The 16669-nt window shown below is 35.7% G+C and overlaps 1 protein-coding gene across 6 annotated transcripts in view; it reads left to right on the forward strand.

Moving 5' to 3' along the window:
- Fxr1 (FMR1 autosomal homolog 1) overlaps positions 1 to 12315 on the forward strand; it is a 50671-nt gene extending 38356 nt beyond the window's left edge. Inside the window, exons 12-18 of one of the 6 annotated variants that reach the window (XM_021195300.2) lie at positions 649 to 706; positions 794 to 856; positions 4183 to 4386; positions 6446 to 6646; positions 7292 to 7372; positions 10493 to 10584; positions 11248 to 12315. In XM_021195300.2, the coding sequence (XP_021050959.1) occupies positions 649 to 706; positions 794 to 856; positions 4183 to 4386; positions 6446 to 6646; positions 7292 to 7372; positions 10493 to 10584; positions 11248 to 11418 (870 nt within the window). In that variant the 3' untranslated portion in view covers positions 11419 to 12315. Of the gene's footprint in view, positions 1 to 648; positions 857 to 4182; positions 4387 to 6445; positions 6647 to 7291; positions 7373 to 10492; positions 10585 to 11247 lie in introns of all 6 variants that reach the window. The other 5 variants (XM_021195299.2, XM_021195301.2, XM_021195305.2 and 2 more) reach the window with 5 other exon arrangements.
- The last annotated feature ends 4354 nt before the right edge of the window (positions 12316 to 16669 follow it).

Consider the following 16669-nt stretch of genomic DNA (forward strand, 5'->3'; position numbering starts at 1 on the left):
TTCACACGTTGCAGGACTTCAGTTTCTAAATGATCAGGACAGCTTGTCCATCTCAGTAGTGAATGAAGATGTTGTTAATCTTATATAAAGTAGCTTGCTAATAGTACTGTTAATAGAATATTTAACTCCCTGTTTAAAGAGACAGTATCTGGCCAGTGAGCTGGCTCCTTGCATAAAGTCTTTTATAGGCAAGCTTGCATATATACATACATACATGCATGCATGCATGCACACACATACACACACACACATACATACATATATTTCACATTGTAGGACAGAATCAACTACTTCAAGTTAGATTTAGATCTCCACAGGCACATGTTGGCATATACAGACTTATACATGCAATGTACACACGAGCACACAAAAAAGAACAGTATTTGGTAATATTAGATAATGATAAAAGATAAGTCATTGTAATAGAACAGCTTGAAAGAGAATTGTATATACTGTTTGCTTATAACAAAAGCTTTCGGTGTGTCTTGAGTTGACCAGCAAATGCCTTTGTGAATACACTTCTGCTTTATGAGAAGATGATTTCAAAGATCACAGTTTGTTTTCTTTTGTGTAAATTGTACAGTTCCAGCTCTGGGCGCACACACAAACACACACACAGAGTAAAAGATTTTTTTGTTTTGATCGTAGGAAGTGGAACAACTAAGAATGGAACGTCTGCAGATTGATGAGCAACTGCGACAGATTGGTATGGGTTTCAGACCTTCTTCCACCAGAGGGCCTGAAAGAGAGAAAGGATATGCCACTGATGAAAGTACCGTCTCTTCTGTACAAGGTTCTAGGTCTTATAGTGGAAGAGGCAGAGGTCGTCGGGGCCCTAATTACACCTCCGGTTATGGTAAAAAGAACATTGATTTATTTCTGTATAGTGTCTGGGGGAGTTGTTCTAGTTTAGATGCTGCATACATCTTGGCTGAAAGGTAGTTCTAAGGTGTATGTCCCATTGATGTGACATACTAGTGACAGTGAAAGGTGTATAGTTTACAAATAGTTATCTAACGCATAATTTTTAATTATGGTTACGGTAGGTTATAATTATGTATAGAGTAAATGGGAATATGGCTTATGTTCCAACTAATGTGGTTTCATACATTTCCTGTAGAATCCTAGTGTGCTACTGCTATCTATATGATGAGCACAAATGAAAAATAATAGACTGATCACTAGATCAGTGTTGCATTTAATAAACCTTCAGCAGCTTTGAAATAGTCTTGGCTGATGTTGATGGTTTGAGTGTTTTAGTACCTTATATGTAACTGTTTAGTAACATTTCTTCAAAATGAAGGCTTAAAAAGATAGTTAACCTTCTGTCATGAACATTTTATAAGCTATATTTTCATTTTTAAGCTGGGGCCTAGGGTAGGAACAGATCAGTGGATCCTATGGTAGCTAACAATTCTCTAATCATAAATTCTCATTTATTCTTGTTTAGCTTTGGAGTTGTTCCATCTTTCTCCATTTGGACTTGGATATTAGCTGTGACCTGATCTCCTGCCCATCCCTCTTCATTTGCTTTTTCTGTTCTTTTCTTCTCTTCTCCCTGTGTTCATCTTGTTTTGAGAAAATACTTGTGAACCTAGGCCCAAGTAGGAAGCATTTACAGAAAGTAGAGGTGAATTCAGGTTTGCACGGTGCAGGTTCAGATCCACACTTCTCATTTAACAAAGGAATCTAATGATGTAGTACACCTGTACTTTCTTACATTCATTGTACAGGTGGAAGGCTAAGTATCCCTTTAGCGCCACAACTTTATTTTCAAATATTTCATTTTCTTGGTGTATTTTTGTTTTCATAAACACTGTATTAAAGTTTGCAAATAAAATTCCAATATAGTGTTCAGTGTGTAAAAGATGATGAATTGTAAGCTAGGGGTGTATTTGATACTGGTAGTTAAATAGAAACAGGGTATATTGTATTTTTAAAAATTATAAATTGACAATCAGATAAGGCTTTTGTATAGCAGGAGTGAAAAGCCATTGAACAGATTGATTAGTGTCTGATGCCTCTGTTTATTGATGAGGGAGGCACTCTTGTAAGGTGGCTGAGGAATAGATGATAATAAATAGATGGAAAAATGGCAAAGGTTCTGAAATCTGGTTCAGAAAATGCTTTACAGATCCTTCAGTAGATGGCAGACTTAGGTTTGTGGAACTAGAAACATTGTAGTTTTGAAGTAACTTGAGAGAAAGGACCATTTGAATTTAATTACAGCTGGTTTTGAGCACTTTTCAAAAGGACTGGGCAGTATTAACATTTTATAAGAAATGGATACTAGCAGACCATTTCTAAAGTTGTGCTAAATTTAGTTTGAATCTTAGAAGTTTATCAGATCTTGGTTATGATAAAGCATTTTTAATGTACATTTTTATCAAATGACCATTTAAAATGGTCAGAAGCACCTTGATAAGAGCGATAGATAGAAGTAGGGAAAAGCCTGATTATGGAATTTAGCTAAAAGCAAGTTGTGATTGTGAGTGTCGTGGATCATTTTTAAAAGCTTTTCTGTGATTTCTTTCCTTATATCCTGCTTGTATGACAAAATTGAGATGTTGAAGTGGCTATATTGTTTTCAGCGCAGTAATCACTAAAGTATAGCAACCTAGAGGCATGACCAGCACAGCCTTATTACTGTAAAACTGACCATTGTCGCACTGGATAACCTCGCACATGACACTTAGACTGCCCGTCACTTAGACTACAGGCGTTGTGTTGTTTTGTTTTTTGTTTTTGGAAGTTTAATAGAACCTGCTTGCTTGACATTTCTCACTGCCTGCCTCTGGTTTAAATTGCCAGTGATGTAACAGACTTCATTCTGCTATCTTTATGGAATGAGGTCTTACATGGGGCCCACCTAAGTATTTTAGGGCAATCTTCTCATCTGATGGTGTAGCCTTATACTTGACTTTTTGTGATCATGAAATATGAATATTAGCCAGTCCATCAACAATGTTGTGTGTGATATTAGTCTCATTAAAATACTGAATTTAGGTTAAGTTTAAAAGAGTAATTTCCTTGCTTTTTTCATCCCTGGGTAAGATAAAATAGTTTACTAAGACTGATTCACCTTTACATTTTAGCCCAAAGTTGTTTCACTATTTTTTAGATAATTATCTACTTCAACAGTGACAGTATTAAGTGTTTTTGTCATTTGAGCAAATCATTAAATGTGTACTTTATTCTCTGCTATGAGATCTCATTCCAACAAACAGTTGAATGAAAAACTGGATTTTTTTCCCTTAACCGTCTTTTGTTTTTCATCTTCTGCTTTGTAATTTGTATTGGTAGACTCCTTTTTTTCCCGCGCCTTATTACTTCTGCTTCAGGGTTTTACTACTACTATTAAATGCTTGTGTAGTTTAAATACATTGATTTCATAAAATCATATGTGGAAGTCTAGCCATTTAAACTTCAAAATAATGTATCATTAAAAGGAATTTTCTGCACATTATGAGACATTTGGGATACTAATAAGATTTAATAAGCTCTCCCTTTTAACAGACCGTTTCACTGTAGATCTATAGAGGAAAATGTTGAGATAAGTAACCACATGGCAATGAGAGAACGGGAGGGGTTCTGTTTTCAGTTAAATTGGTGTGAATTTAAAAGTCAGCTTCTGCAGGAGAATTATGTAAATTTCATTTCAGTATTCAGTGTCTTCTATTAGGTAGCAGGTATTTTTCTCAGAAACATCATCATTAAGCTAATCTGAGGCAGTAGGAAAACATTAACTGACAAGTACAGTCCTAACTTTTTCTTAAGATTATCAGTTACAAAAAGTGTTCTGATTTGAGAGAAATTAAAATGTGTGAGAAAAAAATACTCAATTCAGAAATAATGGAAACACTATTGATTAAAACTTAGTTTTTTCTAAATGTTAATTTTTAGGTATTGGCTAACATACTGATAATATAAGCTAGCAATTTTAAAATTGGCAGAAACCTTTTTATTAACTGCATTTTCATGTATACATGCATTTTCTCTTAATGCTTAGCTGAATCTGATAATTGCATTTATAAATTTAAAGTTTACTTTTAATTTTGCTCTCTTTGGAGCAGTTACTTATACTTATTTATGTAAATGATGCTTAGCAGATACTTTGAAAACTTTTTAGCATTTCTGTTTATGTGCATCTAATTGGCTTATATATATTGTCTTTCCCCAAAGGTACAAATTCTGAGCTGTCTAACCCCTCCGAAACAGAATCTGAGCGTAAAGATGAGCTGAGTGACTGGTCATTGGCAGGAGAAGATGATCGAGAGACACGACATCAGCGAGACAGCAGGAGACGCCCAGGAGGAAGAGGCAGAAGTGTTTCTGGGGGACGAGGTCGTGGTGGACCACGTGGTGGCAAATCCTCCATCAGTTCTGGTAGTCTTTTACATACTACATCAGCATTCATGCTTTGTAAACAATGTATTCCTACAAAAGTTATTTCTTCTTTCAGGGCCACATATATTCGGAAGTTTGTGATTCTGCTTACTGTCTTAGAGAAAACAGTAGACTGTATAGCAATTAATATGGTAAATGTTGTGTAGAGTGAAGGTTTCCTTAAGAGGTCAGGCATTGAGAGTCATGTTTATCCCTTCCCCTTTTGAGATCTTTGACAATTAGGTAATACTTTCCTTGTTTTCTCAAAAATTTTTGCTACACGTTGAAGAAAGAAACAGATGTGGACTCAGTTCTTAAGAAAATTTTATTGAGTAATTGAACCATAGAGTCTATAGAGGAACTAGAGAGTTGACTCAGCAATTAAGAACTGTTCCTGCTGTTGTGGAGAATTAAGCTCCTAGCACCCACCATGGGCCACTCACAACAACTATTTAACTCCAGCTCTGGAGGATCTGGTACCCTCTTGTGGATTCTATGAGCATCTGCACATGTGGGTGTGTGTGGGCACACCGTATGTTCATAGATAAAGTGTAGAGATGACTAAAGACTTCGTATGCTCAAGCATATGTTGGCTGTGATCATTTGATTATTTTTTTTTTATTGTGGAATAGTAATTGTTGACAGAGTTCTCTTTCTGAGTAGACTAGGCAAAAGGAGAGGGTTTCCAGGAATACATGGACTAGATTATTTTAAAACATTGTGTGTTAGCATTATTAATTGTCCTTTAAGAAGATCACATTTAATATTTATAATGATTAAATGTCTCATTTAAAATTCTATCTTAAACCTTAGCATAGTCTGTGCATATCAAAAATACACAGAAATGTACAGAAAGTGGGACAGATCAGCATGAAATGAAGGGAAGACTTTGGCTCTAATTGGATTACAATTTTCATTGGGCCTAGACAATTTTAACTTAGTTTTTTCAGAAAAGTAATTTTTGTATTAAAATGCACTCTATACTGTAATATTAAACAATTATTTTGTGGAATTGCAAAGTAAATGTATTTTACCTAGTGTTTATGATTAATAGATAAGCTCAGAATTTTTTGCTAAGACACTAGCTTGCTAATTTTCCAAGGAAAACTTAGGAGTAATCGTGATTAGATGAATTTCTTCTGTAATTTGAATGTTGGAAGCAGTAGATGCACATAGGTATGTGGACACTGTTCTAACTTCTCTCCATGGTTTGTTTTTCAAGGTGGATTACAAGTTAGGTGTTTCAGTGCTGTCCTTTCTATAGCCACTTTCAATTTCAGCCTGATTTAGATGCCTGTATAGACTTGTTTTGGTTGCTTCAGTTCATACTTAGGTCTTGGGTGCAGATGGTTTATTTTCTTTTATTTGGAATAATCTAATAGCACAAAATATCAGCAATGTAAGGAACAATGGTTCTCTTAGAATCATGACACTTTTTCTTCGTTTTTATTTTTCTACTCTAGGATTAACTTAATGAGTGCCATAATTAGTAGGTAGTGTAATTTCTGATATAGTCATCCTTCACTGTCCATGGGGGGAGTGATCTCAAGAACCCTCATAGTTTGTTTTTTTTTTTTTAATTCTTTATGAAAAATATATTAGTGATCTTTGCACATGCTTGTATATCATTCTATATCACCTCTTGATTTTCTATATCTAATACTGTGAAAATGCCTTGGAAACAGTTTACATTTAATTGAGGGACAGCAATAGGGAAAAAATAGGACCATACATGTTTAATATATATCCCTTCCCTTGTAATTTTGATCTCATCTGAAGATGTAGATAGATTTACTCTTTTTGTAAACAATTCAAAGGAAACATTAGGAAACTTATGAAGTAAACATAATTTTTGTTTTACAAATTTTCATTCTCATTAAAATTTTATTTAATCATTATTGCTTTCCAGATAAATTAGTGTTAAGAGAATTTTTTTTTTTTTTTATTTCAGACCTATGTTTTATTGGGGGGTTTAGTGCATGTAGTTCATTCAGTAGATCAAGCATTCTTAACTGATGTCCTCTTAAATGAATATTTCTTGCCTCTGACATGAATATAGTGCTCAAAGATCCAGACAGCAATCCATACAGCTTACTTGATAATACAGAATCAGATCAGACTGCAGACACTGACGCCAGCGAATCTCACCACAGTACTAACCGTCGTAGGCGGTCTCGTAGACGAAGGACTGATGAAGATGCTGTACTGATGGATGGAATGACTGAATCTGATACAGCCTCAGTTAATGAAAATGGGCTAGGTATGTAAGCATTTAGGGAAGAGTTGTGTGTGTGTGTTTGCATTGATAATGGATGAAGTTTTTCTTTTTTTGTATAGAATTCACAAATGTTTTTTTTTTTTTTTCTTTTTAGTGTTTACTTTAAATGAGGGATATGACTGCTATCTTGGGCACTCATTTTCATATTTGTCAGACTATCTGAACTGGGAGGATTCCTTAAAGTGCCCTTTGATACCATTAAATCAATCTAAATACGCAGTTGGTCTGTCTACAAACAAAACTTAACTGTTTAGTCCTTCCCCCTTTAATAATTATAGTATATATTTATGGGGGCTGCTAAGAACTAGCATTTATTAATAAGGGGCTGAAATGTCATTATCTTTGAGACCCAGGATAATGTTGGAGAGATATTTTATATTCCTGAATGATGGTGGTTGTTTCAATTACATGGCAGTTTGCTTTATTATGAGTTATTAAAGCCCTCTTAAATTTCTAGAGAGCAGTGCTTTATGCTGTAAAAATGTGTATAATTCTTTGTCAGTATTGTATATGCTTTATCTTTGCTGTTTAATTAAAAGTTTTTCTCTTCCTTAAATAAGGAAAGAAATTTTTTGTTTTTTGTTTACTTTTTGTCAGAATAGTTGATGGTAAACTTTGCAATTACAGATGATAGTGAAAAAAAACCCCAGCGACGCAATCGTAGCCGCAGGCGTCGTTTCAGGGGTCAGGCAGAAGATAGACAGCCAGGTAACTTGAGTGGGCCTGTTGGTGTCAGGTCACAAGCATGAAAAAAATGTCATGTGTCTGCATTCTAAATATAGTTATATGTTCACATGTGTGTATACATTCAGAATTTGCATTGCATAATTTATTCAACTAATAACGCTGCTCAAGAAACTGCATTCTTCCTTCCCAGTGTAAATGTTTAGTATTTAGTCTTAGTGAACTAATGTTGGATCTTAATTTCTTACATGGAAATAATTTCAGTACCTTTACTTTATTCAGTTGGCAGTCTTCATATTTCAGATGGGAACTGCCATTGCAGGGACTATGGTGTGAATTGTGTTGAGGTTGATTGGCAAAACTAGGCCATTTTACATGGTGCCTGCTTACTATAGATTGAGCTCTTCATTTGGTGGGAATTACAATACTCAAAATTTTAAAATAAAGTGTAGAAGTGTCTTTTTCTTTAAAAGAGGATGCATGTTAATGTTGTGTTATTGTAGTGTGGTGCTTTTTCTTTGACACATACTAACCATTCAAATAGTACTTACTTAGTTTCATTCAGTATTTTATGTTGTCACAAGTTTTGGTAACTGGAAAGAAACTTGTTTGCTATGTCTATTATTTTGAACACAATTCATTTCCTATGTACAGAGAATCACTGTATATTCACCATGAAGAAATTGTGTATAGTAGAAATAAACCCCTTTCAAACCAACCAATTTTTGCATTCTTTCCAAAACATACTCTTTAATGTGTGTTCTCCACACCGCCCTGCCCCCCTCCCCCCCCAAATAATGTACATTGTAAATGTTGCACTGCAGAGGCTGTAGAGATGTGGGAATCTAGTAAAGGGCATCCTTTCCCATTATGAAGAGTTTGTGTTTAATAAAAGATAGAAGGAAATGTAAAAACGCTACACTATCAATGATAGTGTCCAGAAAATTTGTTTTCCCTTTATATTCCTTTTCCTTCTTAATGTTAGAGATGTATTTTAGTTGAAGAGGTCATAAATTTCAGCTTTGAAAGTAGCACAGCAGTGAATATTGTTTTGTCCCTATTTTTTTTTTGCAAGATAGAAAATTCAGGCTATTAGTATGGGCTCACAAACTTGGAATGACTTTTAATATAACTTAAGCCAGTGATCATGGTTAAATGTACAGATACAAAAATATAGAAACAGGATTTCTTCCAAGAGTTAGATGATTTTGAATGGAATTAACTAAAATGAATAATTTGGAGTTTTGGTAATTTTAACAGTGATGTGCTGTTGCATACTATATCTGATTTGTTTTCACTGTTCTTAGGAACCATTGTGTTTTCTCTTTTCAAATTCCTTTATTTCAACCCCTTCTTCTCCAGAGTTTCTTGTTTCCCAGCAGTAGTCCAGGGAGACAGCTGATAGTTGTTTTTCCTTTGGCTAAAATTTCTAGTTGTTCTTATGTCTATGTAAATTAGCCATTGAGTGGTCTTTCTTCTACTTAGACAATATGACACTCTGGTGGTCTCAACTGATTCTTAAGCCCAGGGTCCTGTTTATACCATAAAATTGCTTAGATTTTTTTCTATTGAATTTTAAGGGGCTGCATTGCATAAGAACTATAAAACAAGTTTCTTAACTGGCTCTCTTTGGGGGCAAGGAACAGAACTAAGTGCCACTTGCTAAACTTTGGACTAATAACTACAAAGGTTTTTTTTGTTTGTTTGTTTTTCTGTATAGGAATAGATGAGAGAGAGCCTAAGAACTGTTTGCACACATTTAAATTGAGCACTATGCCTGTTTGTGCAGCAGCATGCTGAAGTAGATGCATTTCTCCAGGTGGCAACTGAGGTCTGCACTATGAAAACGATATTCATTAGTGTTATCCCCACCTATGGTTACAGTCATTCTCAGGACAGTGCTGTCATCCTGTACAGTAGACAAAATTATTAGAGTATACTAATATCCCAGCATAGTACTAGACATGTTTGTAAATTTTTTGGCAGTGATTTTAAAATGAGAAGCTATTTAATAATAGCTTCATAATGAACATTCCTTATAATTTTGAAGGAAAACAGCTTATAAATATCTGTAGTTTTCTAATAAAGTTTTGATTCAAGATGCTTAATAAATTTTAAGGTTCATTAAGTAATGAGTTAGTAGAAAGTTCTCCAGTTTTTATGTTAGGACATGCATTATTAAGATGAATGAATTGTAAAATACAATTCAGCCTTTTACTGTATTATTTTGTTAGTTGCATGTGGTATGAATCTAATGGACCAATTCTACACAAACACAGTGGCTTAAAATAATGTAAAATTGACTTTTTTTAATTTTTAATTTAGGACTTTCGTAAACCTAGTCTGTGATAGAAAATAATACAAAGTTAGGAATTTTGAGTTTCAAGACCTGAGGCCATTGTACTAATACAATAGAGTGATAGATAGGGTTTAGTTTGCTTCCTATTCCTAATTAATTACTTTATTTGATTTATCTCATGATACAGACCTAGCAAGATAGCAGAGTTGATGGGACAGCATCTCTATTTACAGTGTTTCCCACCCTGTGTCCACTCCATGCTGAGGATTGTGGTTTATTGTCTTAATTTGCCTGTACTTCCTTCAAGTCAGCACATCAGATAGTTTAAATACTGTCCAGCATGACATGTGAGGAAGGAAACAGAAAGTGCACACTTGAACACCTTGATTGTGCTGCTTTTCCTGGGGCAGAGAGAACCAAAGAACACAGCTGTCAAACTTACTCCCCTCACTGTGATCTGAATCACCACTGCCATCCCCCATTGCTGCAGACACCCTGCACTCAGAGCATTGCACTAGCAGTGCTTGTTCTTGGTGGTGGGTTGCTACACCACATTCGTCCCACAACCTTAGATAAACCAGGAGATAGCTGGATTCCTGGGAAAAACGGCATCAGTCTAGATTTCCTCAGGTTCCAGCTGAAAAGGATTTTTCTATTGCCAGTACTAAAATCATAGACACATTTTTTTTCAAGCTTTGCTTTTGTTCGGAGGTGGGTACCCAGCGTAAAATTTTGAAATTGGGTGACCCACCACTAGTTTACTTTAATAGTGAAATTATTCTTTATCCATAATAGAACTTAGAAATATTTTTCAACACCTGTAATTTTTTTCTCATCTTTAACAGTCACAGTTGCAGATTATATTTCTAGAGCTGAGTCTCAGAGCAGACAAAGAAACCTCCCAAGGGAAACTTTGGCTAAAAACAAGAAAGAAATGGTAAGGAGAATTTAACCTGTAGGGTTTTTGTTTTGTTTTTTATTATTTCCGTATTGTTTAGATTTATTTATTTTTTACTTAATTGCTGTATGGTCAGTTGTTTCCCTTAAGAGATGCTATTTAAAAAAGAGACTTGTTTCTATCCCAGGCCCCTGATAAGTGAAGATGTGCATGCTTGAGCCTGAGACATTGGCCAGATAGATAGCACTTTAGTATTTACTTGATTGATAATTAGAAGGCTGTGTACTTCTTGTCGGTAGTGGGATGGTAGACCTTTTAAGTTTCATTTGTATTAAATGTTTTCAGTGATTTATACATGAGTTTCAAAAAGGTGAGTACAATGGCTGATTGTTGTTCTGCTTGCTGTATTGACTCTTTTACACCATTTATATGGTGAACTTCCCACTGGTCATAATACTAGGTACAGGTTTCATTGAACAGTGCAGGTGCTTTCTGTGATGTGGGTACTCATAGGCACTAGAAATAATACATAGTTTTAAAACCCTGAAACTGAAGTGCATTGGTACTTTTTTTTAAATGTAAAATACTTTCTTTATGGCATATGAGAGTTATGCTATTTAAAAGCTAATGTTTATAGTTATTTTCCTCCTCAGCTGCAGATTTCTTTATAAAGATGTTGAAAAAGTTGTCTCCCTTTGACAGGCAAAAGATGTGATTGAAGAGCATGGTCCTTCAGAAAAGGCAATAAATGGTCCAACTAGCGCTTCTGGCGATGAAATTCCTAAGCTACCGCGTACTCCAGGAGAAGAAAAGACTAAGACCTTAAAAGAAGACAGCACTCAAGAAGCAGCAGTCCTGAATGGTGTTTCATAACTGAAGGAAGTTCCTAGTTTACAGTTCTTTTACATTACAGTTACAATAGTGCTTGTACAAGCTTGCCAAAGATAGAATACGGATCGCCAGTCTTACATCGCACTTTCAGTTCCTCCATTTGGAATTCAGAAAGGGGAGGGATCCTGAAGAAATCATATGTTAAACATACTTTGACACCTACTGTGTTAAAAATATATCATCAGATGTGCCTTGAGAATAGTATATGTAACATTAAAAAAAGTTGATGGCTATAGGAAATGTTATTTTGTTTTCAAAATATGGCAGAGATGGGGGGGGAGGTGGGTGGGGTGGGGTCCCTAACGTAATATTCTTTATGAAAGCATTAGCTGCTTTTGTTACATTTTTAATAATATGCAACCACTTCTTCACCTGAGGAAAACTAGAATGAAGCAGTCTAAAATATTTTGCACTGAATTGTAATTTCCTCATTAGTTTAGTCTGGAAGCTGGTCTGTTTACTGTGTTTTTAATGCTGTTTGTAGAGGCTATTCTGCAGACCACTGGAAATACGTGGTAACTCATCTGCAGGGATACTGGGTGATATTGGCAGTGACTGTTCTACATTGAGGCTTTGTTTGGTTTATTTATTAAAGTGTACAGTATTTAAAAATCAAACATAGCTTTAGTTGAAACACTAAGCTGATTAGTCATGTCCATTCAGACATAGCCTGAACTACTGAAAAGATCAATTTCCAGAAGGTTTACTCTGTATAAACTACATGTCTAGTCTTCAGTAGAGTACCTTTCACATTTTCTTTCTACCCTTTTTTTCCTTTTTTTCCCCCCCCTTTTTTTTGATTTTGGTTGTTTGATGTGCAATATGTTTTTGTATGCAGGTAGTAAAATAAACTTTGATCTTCCATTTGCTGATTTTTAACTTTCTACTTTTTATGCCAATTGTTTCAAAGTAGTAGGAGTACTTACAGGCCTAGAATAGATAGCATTCTTAGATTGCTTTTCAGAAGCATTTATTTTGTTTCTCAGATCTAGTGTTAAAATCTAACCATTTAATCATTTGTAATGAACCCTCCAGAATCTTAACACTTAACGTTTTGGCTAGTAAATGATTTAGGAAATATATAATGTCTTTGCTATTAGAGAAACATCTTTGTATTCTAATCAAAGGCAATTTGTGGAAGATATGGGAGGCAGAAGATAAGCTTTTCACTTTTGCCTTTAGTTCTTTATTAAAAACTATTTTTAAATTATGGTAAGCAGTTTTTAATAGGCCGATAATGTGCTTTTTGAGTGATAAATGATTTTGAAGGTTTTCGTACCAGTGATTAAAAATCAGTAATTAAAAGTTTAAAGAGCTCTCATTCGGAAGACTTAATTTTATGAAGCATTTTTAGGTGGAAGTTTAATGATATACATATACTTCCGTGGTTGTAAATTGCGTATTTATGGACTTAAGGGCTTTGCTCCCAGTGGACATGTACTTTGTGTCATTTGAAGGGTTTTTTATGTGCATAATTTGTTAATTATGTCCATAAAAATGTTGAACTTGTTTTATAAATGAAGGATAATTCACATATAGTTACAAATGGGCCATTAAATGTGTGTAGCTTGTCATGTACATTCTAATTGATATTAACATGCACTGATATGACATTAAAACAAAAACAACCTCTTTAAAGTCCAGATAATAGAACTTTGAAGTGAGTTATGTATAGTGAAATTCTTGCGCTCTATATAGAACAGGTATACCAGATTGAATAACCATAACCTCACTTTCAAAGTATTGAAAACAAGTTAAATAATTGGCTTTTTAATTACTTGGTTCTGTGTACCAAATTTAAATGGGTCACAAATTTAACCATGAGTTGTTAGACAAAAAATTTGTGTCTATTGGGACTTGAAGTGTTTTACCATTAAGCTACATCCCTAGCCCACAAAGAATTTTAATTCCCAGGCTGGGAAACATGACACTAAGAAAGTATAATTCTTTTTATTTCCATCCAAAATATCCCCAAGATATTTTTGTCATAAAGATTAAGCTATCTTAGAAATCGAGTACAGCTGAAACACTTGAGTAGGACTTAGTGAGGTTCTTTCAGAGCTGACCGCCCAGTGACTTAACCCAAAGAGGCACTGGAGAATCGTAAGTTTGGGGGTCTTTGTTTTTCTTACAGATGGATTAGTCGGAGTTTTATTTAGTGTCACTAAAAAGCCACCTCCCCAGAGGTCACATGTCTATTCAGGTTGGCTTCTGGTGTTTTGGCTGCCAGCCTGGTTAAATTATGAGTGAAAATCCTTGCACACAATGCACAAAATGTGAAATCAGAAAAGTGTTTTCTGGAAAAAAGAAAGTATATTCTAAAAAGGGTGTGTGCAGCCCAAAGCACTGATGTAGACACCGTGGGATTCCATATAAACCTGAGCTGACTGTGAAGTGGGGATGCAGATTATGGTGGGGTCAAACATGATCTGGGTTTCCTGAAATTTCTTAGGGGGAAGAAAGTCCAAATAGAGATGCAAAAATAAATTTCTACTGTGGAATTCAGCAGCATGTCAGTCCAGTGGGTTCTTAGTAATTTACTTTAAGCGCTGCGTAGTCAAAGGTAAGGGAGCTTACTTAATGTGTTATTTTTAAAATGTGCAGATGATACTGGGCTTTTAAAGCAGCAGAACTCAAGCATATCAGGAACTGAGTGTGAGGTGGGAAGCAGCACTAGGTGGTTTACTCTTTTGCATCCTCCCATCACCGTCAAGCCAAAACAGCTGCTGCAGCTGACTGCGACTTGGGCATTATATAGCCTGAGGGAAGTCTGGAGAAGTTGGTATGTCCTCTGCAGACATTCCAATTTTCTTGTGGCTCAAAAATCCTAGTTAGGATTCTTAAAGAATTGGTGTGTGTGCTAAGGAAAAGTAAATAGGAGACTGGCTATGTGTGAAGAAGGCACAGGTGTTGTCTTTAAAGGATTTGAAAAAGGATAGGATGTTTATTTTAAAATCTCATCCAGTCTTAATGTGCTTTTTTATGGCTTGGAATCCCCCACACCAATTTCATTACCTGCTAACAAGTTTAATCAGGGTGTTGCTCCTAACCTGTTTAATACATGGCAAAAGTTTGTGTTAATCTGTTGAAATCAATTCCAGTTTGATACAGGCAGTCTTTGAGCAAGTGGTGTTAACTTGAAAGTATGTACTTACTATTGGTTGAAACATGCCTGTTAAACTTATTGTTATTTATTATAAATTACTCTTAGGGTTCAACAATGGCCAATTACTGACAGTTTTTGTCAAATTATATGTTTTAAGTAAAAGCACTAGGAATTCAGGAAGGAGTTGTGTTAGCCATCAAAGCTGGATGATGGAGGTACATGTAAACTGTAATAAAATGCCATTTTAGGAAATTACTCATTTTTGGTGACGTTTGGGGTTGAGGCCAGGGCCCTGTGCATGAAAGACATAGAGTTGCATCCCTGTCTTATTTTCTTTGTAATTAAGCTTCTGTAATTTGGGGGAGAAGTACAGCTAATCATAGCTTTAAACTCACAGTAATCTTCCTGCCTCAGGTCTTCGTGCATTGAACTACCATGCCTATCCAGCTGCATTGATTGATTTAGATGTTGACCAGGTTTGGCTCTGGCTTTTAAAAAAAAAAAAAAAAAGATTTATTATTATATTTAAGTACACTGTAGGTGTCTTCAGACACCGGAAGAGGTCATCAGATCCCATTACAGGTGGTTGTGAGCTGCCATGTGGTTGCTGGGATTTGAACTTCGGAAGAACAATCAATACTCTTAACTACTGAGCCATCTCTAGCTCCCTGGCTTTGACTTTTTAAAGATTCTGTTCCACCCTTCTGTGTACCCTAAAGTACAGACAGACCTGACTATGGTTTCCTAAAGTCCATTGTCTTAAGTTTTCATTTTGAAAATTTGAGATGTTATAGGTAAAAAGCACATAGCTTTGTCAGTTATTCTCTATAAGCAGGAGGTCTGTTCTAGCTAACCTCTTGCTGTTCAGCTGTTAGTGTGAGGAGTCTAGAGTAACACTTTAAACTTATGCACCCATAACCTTGTGAGTATGAGAGTATTCACAGCGGTGCGTTGGGTATGTTCATCCCTGACATTTCCCGTTAGGCTCAACACAGAAACTAGTTCCCTCCTTTCTCAGCCTGGCAGCCTTCGTACACGTGTATCAGTTGGCTTTGGCCCCGCTGCTGCTATGTCACTTAGTGGGTTATTTTTAACTATTTTGGTAGTTGTACCTTAATGATTTCTAAAATTGTTCTGCTTACTAATCTTGAAGTTCTAAACAAACAAAAACTAGTTACAAGCTACTTAGTATTTATCACCCCAGACTTAGATTCCTTTGGACGTGTATATAGGTTCTGAGGCAACTTCAGGTTGTCAGGCTTGGCAGTCAGTACCTCACCCACTGAGCCATCTTGCCTTGATTTGGTACTTTTTTAACAAAAGTGATTTTAATTCCACCATCAAGGATACTACTATGGTGGCAGCACAGCACTTATTACTGGGTTCCAGATTGCACCATGTCATAACTCAGTCTGTCTTTGGGTTCGAGCAGTTAAGAGAAGCACTAGCACCCCATCTTTAGGGCCAACAGTCTGCGCTAAGCAGGTACAACGCTTGCCTCAGCTATGTAAGGTAAGGGCATTGATGTCTCCCGCACTCAGGGTTACTTGCGCTAGTGTTCTCTGTACTTGGCACATTAAAAATCTTAATACCTAGCCTGTGCTTTGCTTTATATGCTGCTGCTTTATATGCTACTTGAACTTGAGTGAAGTTGTAAATTTCCCGTAACTTCTATGAGTATGATGGCCTTTAATGTTGGGTCTCTGAACTGGAAAACAATCTTTATAATGATTATCACCAGAAGATGTGTTAGAAATTCTCTTTTGTATCTGAGACTGCTCTATGGTCTGGCCCCAAATCACTATCAGGTATTTGAAGTGAAACACTTTCTCATTTTATTTTCATTTGCCATGTAAGATATGAGGTAGGGTGTATTCAAAGGATGGCAGTTCATGGGTTTAGGGTTTTTCCTGGATTTATTTTTTTAAAATACATTTTTGGATGAGTGTGGGACATTTGTGCCATTGGACATCTTGGGAAATGTTCACTCCATCCTCTCTGTGGTAACTTGGGTTGCCAGGCTTGCAAGTTGTCTTAACCCACTGAGCTGTTCATTGGCTCTAGTTTTTTTTACTTTGTTGAGCAGCAACTCATTGTATTTTGCCCTTGTACTTGTCAGTGGTTTAG

This window comes from Mus pahari, chromosome 4 (assembly GCF_900095145.1).
Source record: "Mus pahari chromosome 4, PAHARI_EIJ_v1.1, whole genome shotgun sequence".
NCBI lineage: Eukaryota > Metazoa > Chordata > Mammalia > Rodentia > Muridae > Mus > Mus pahari.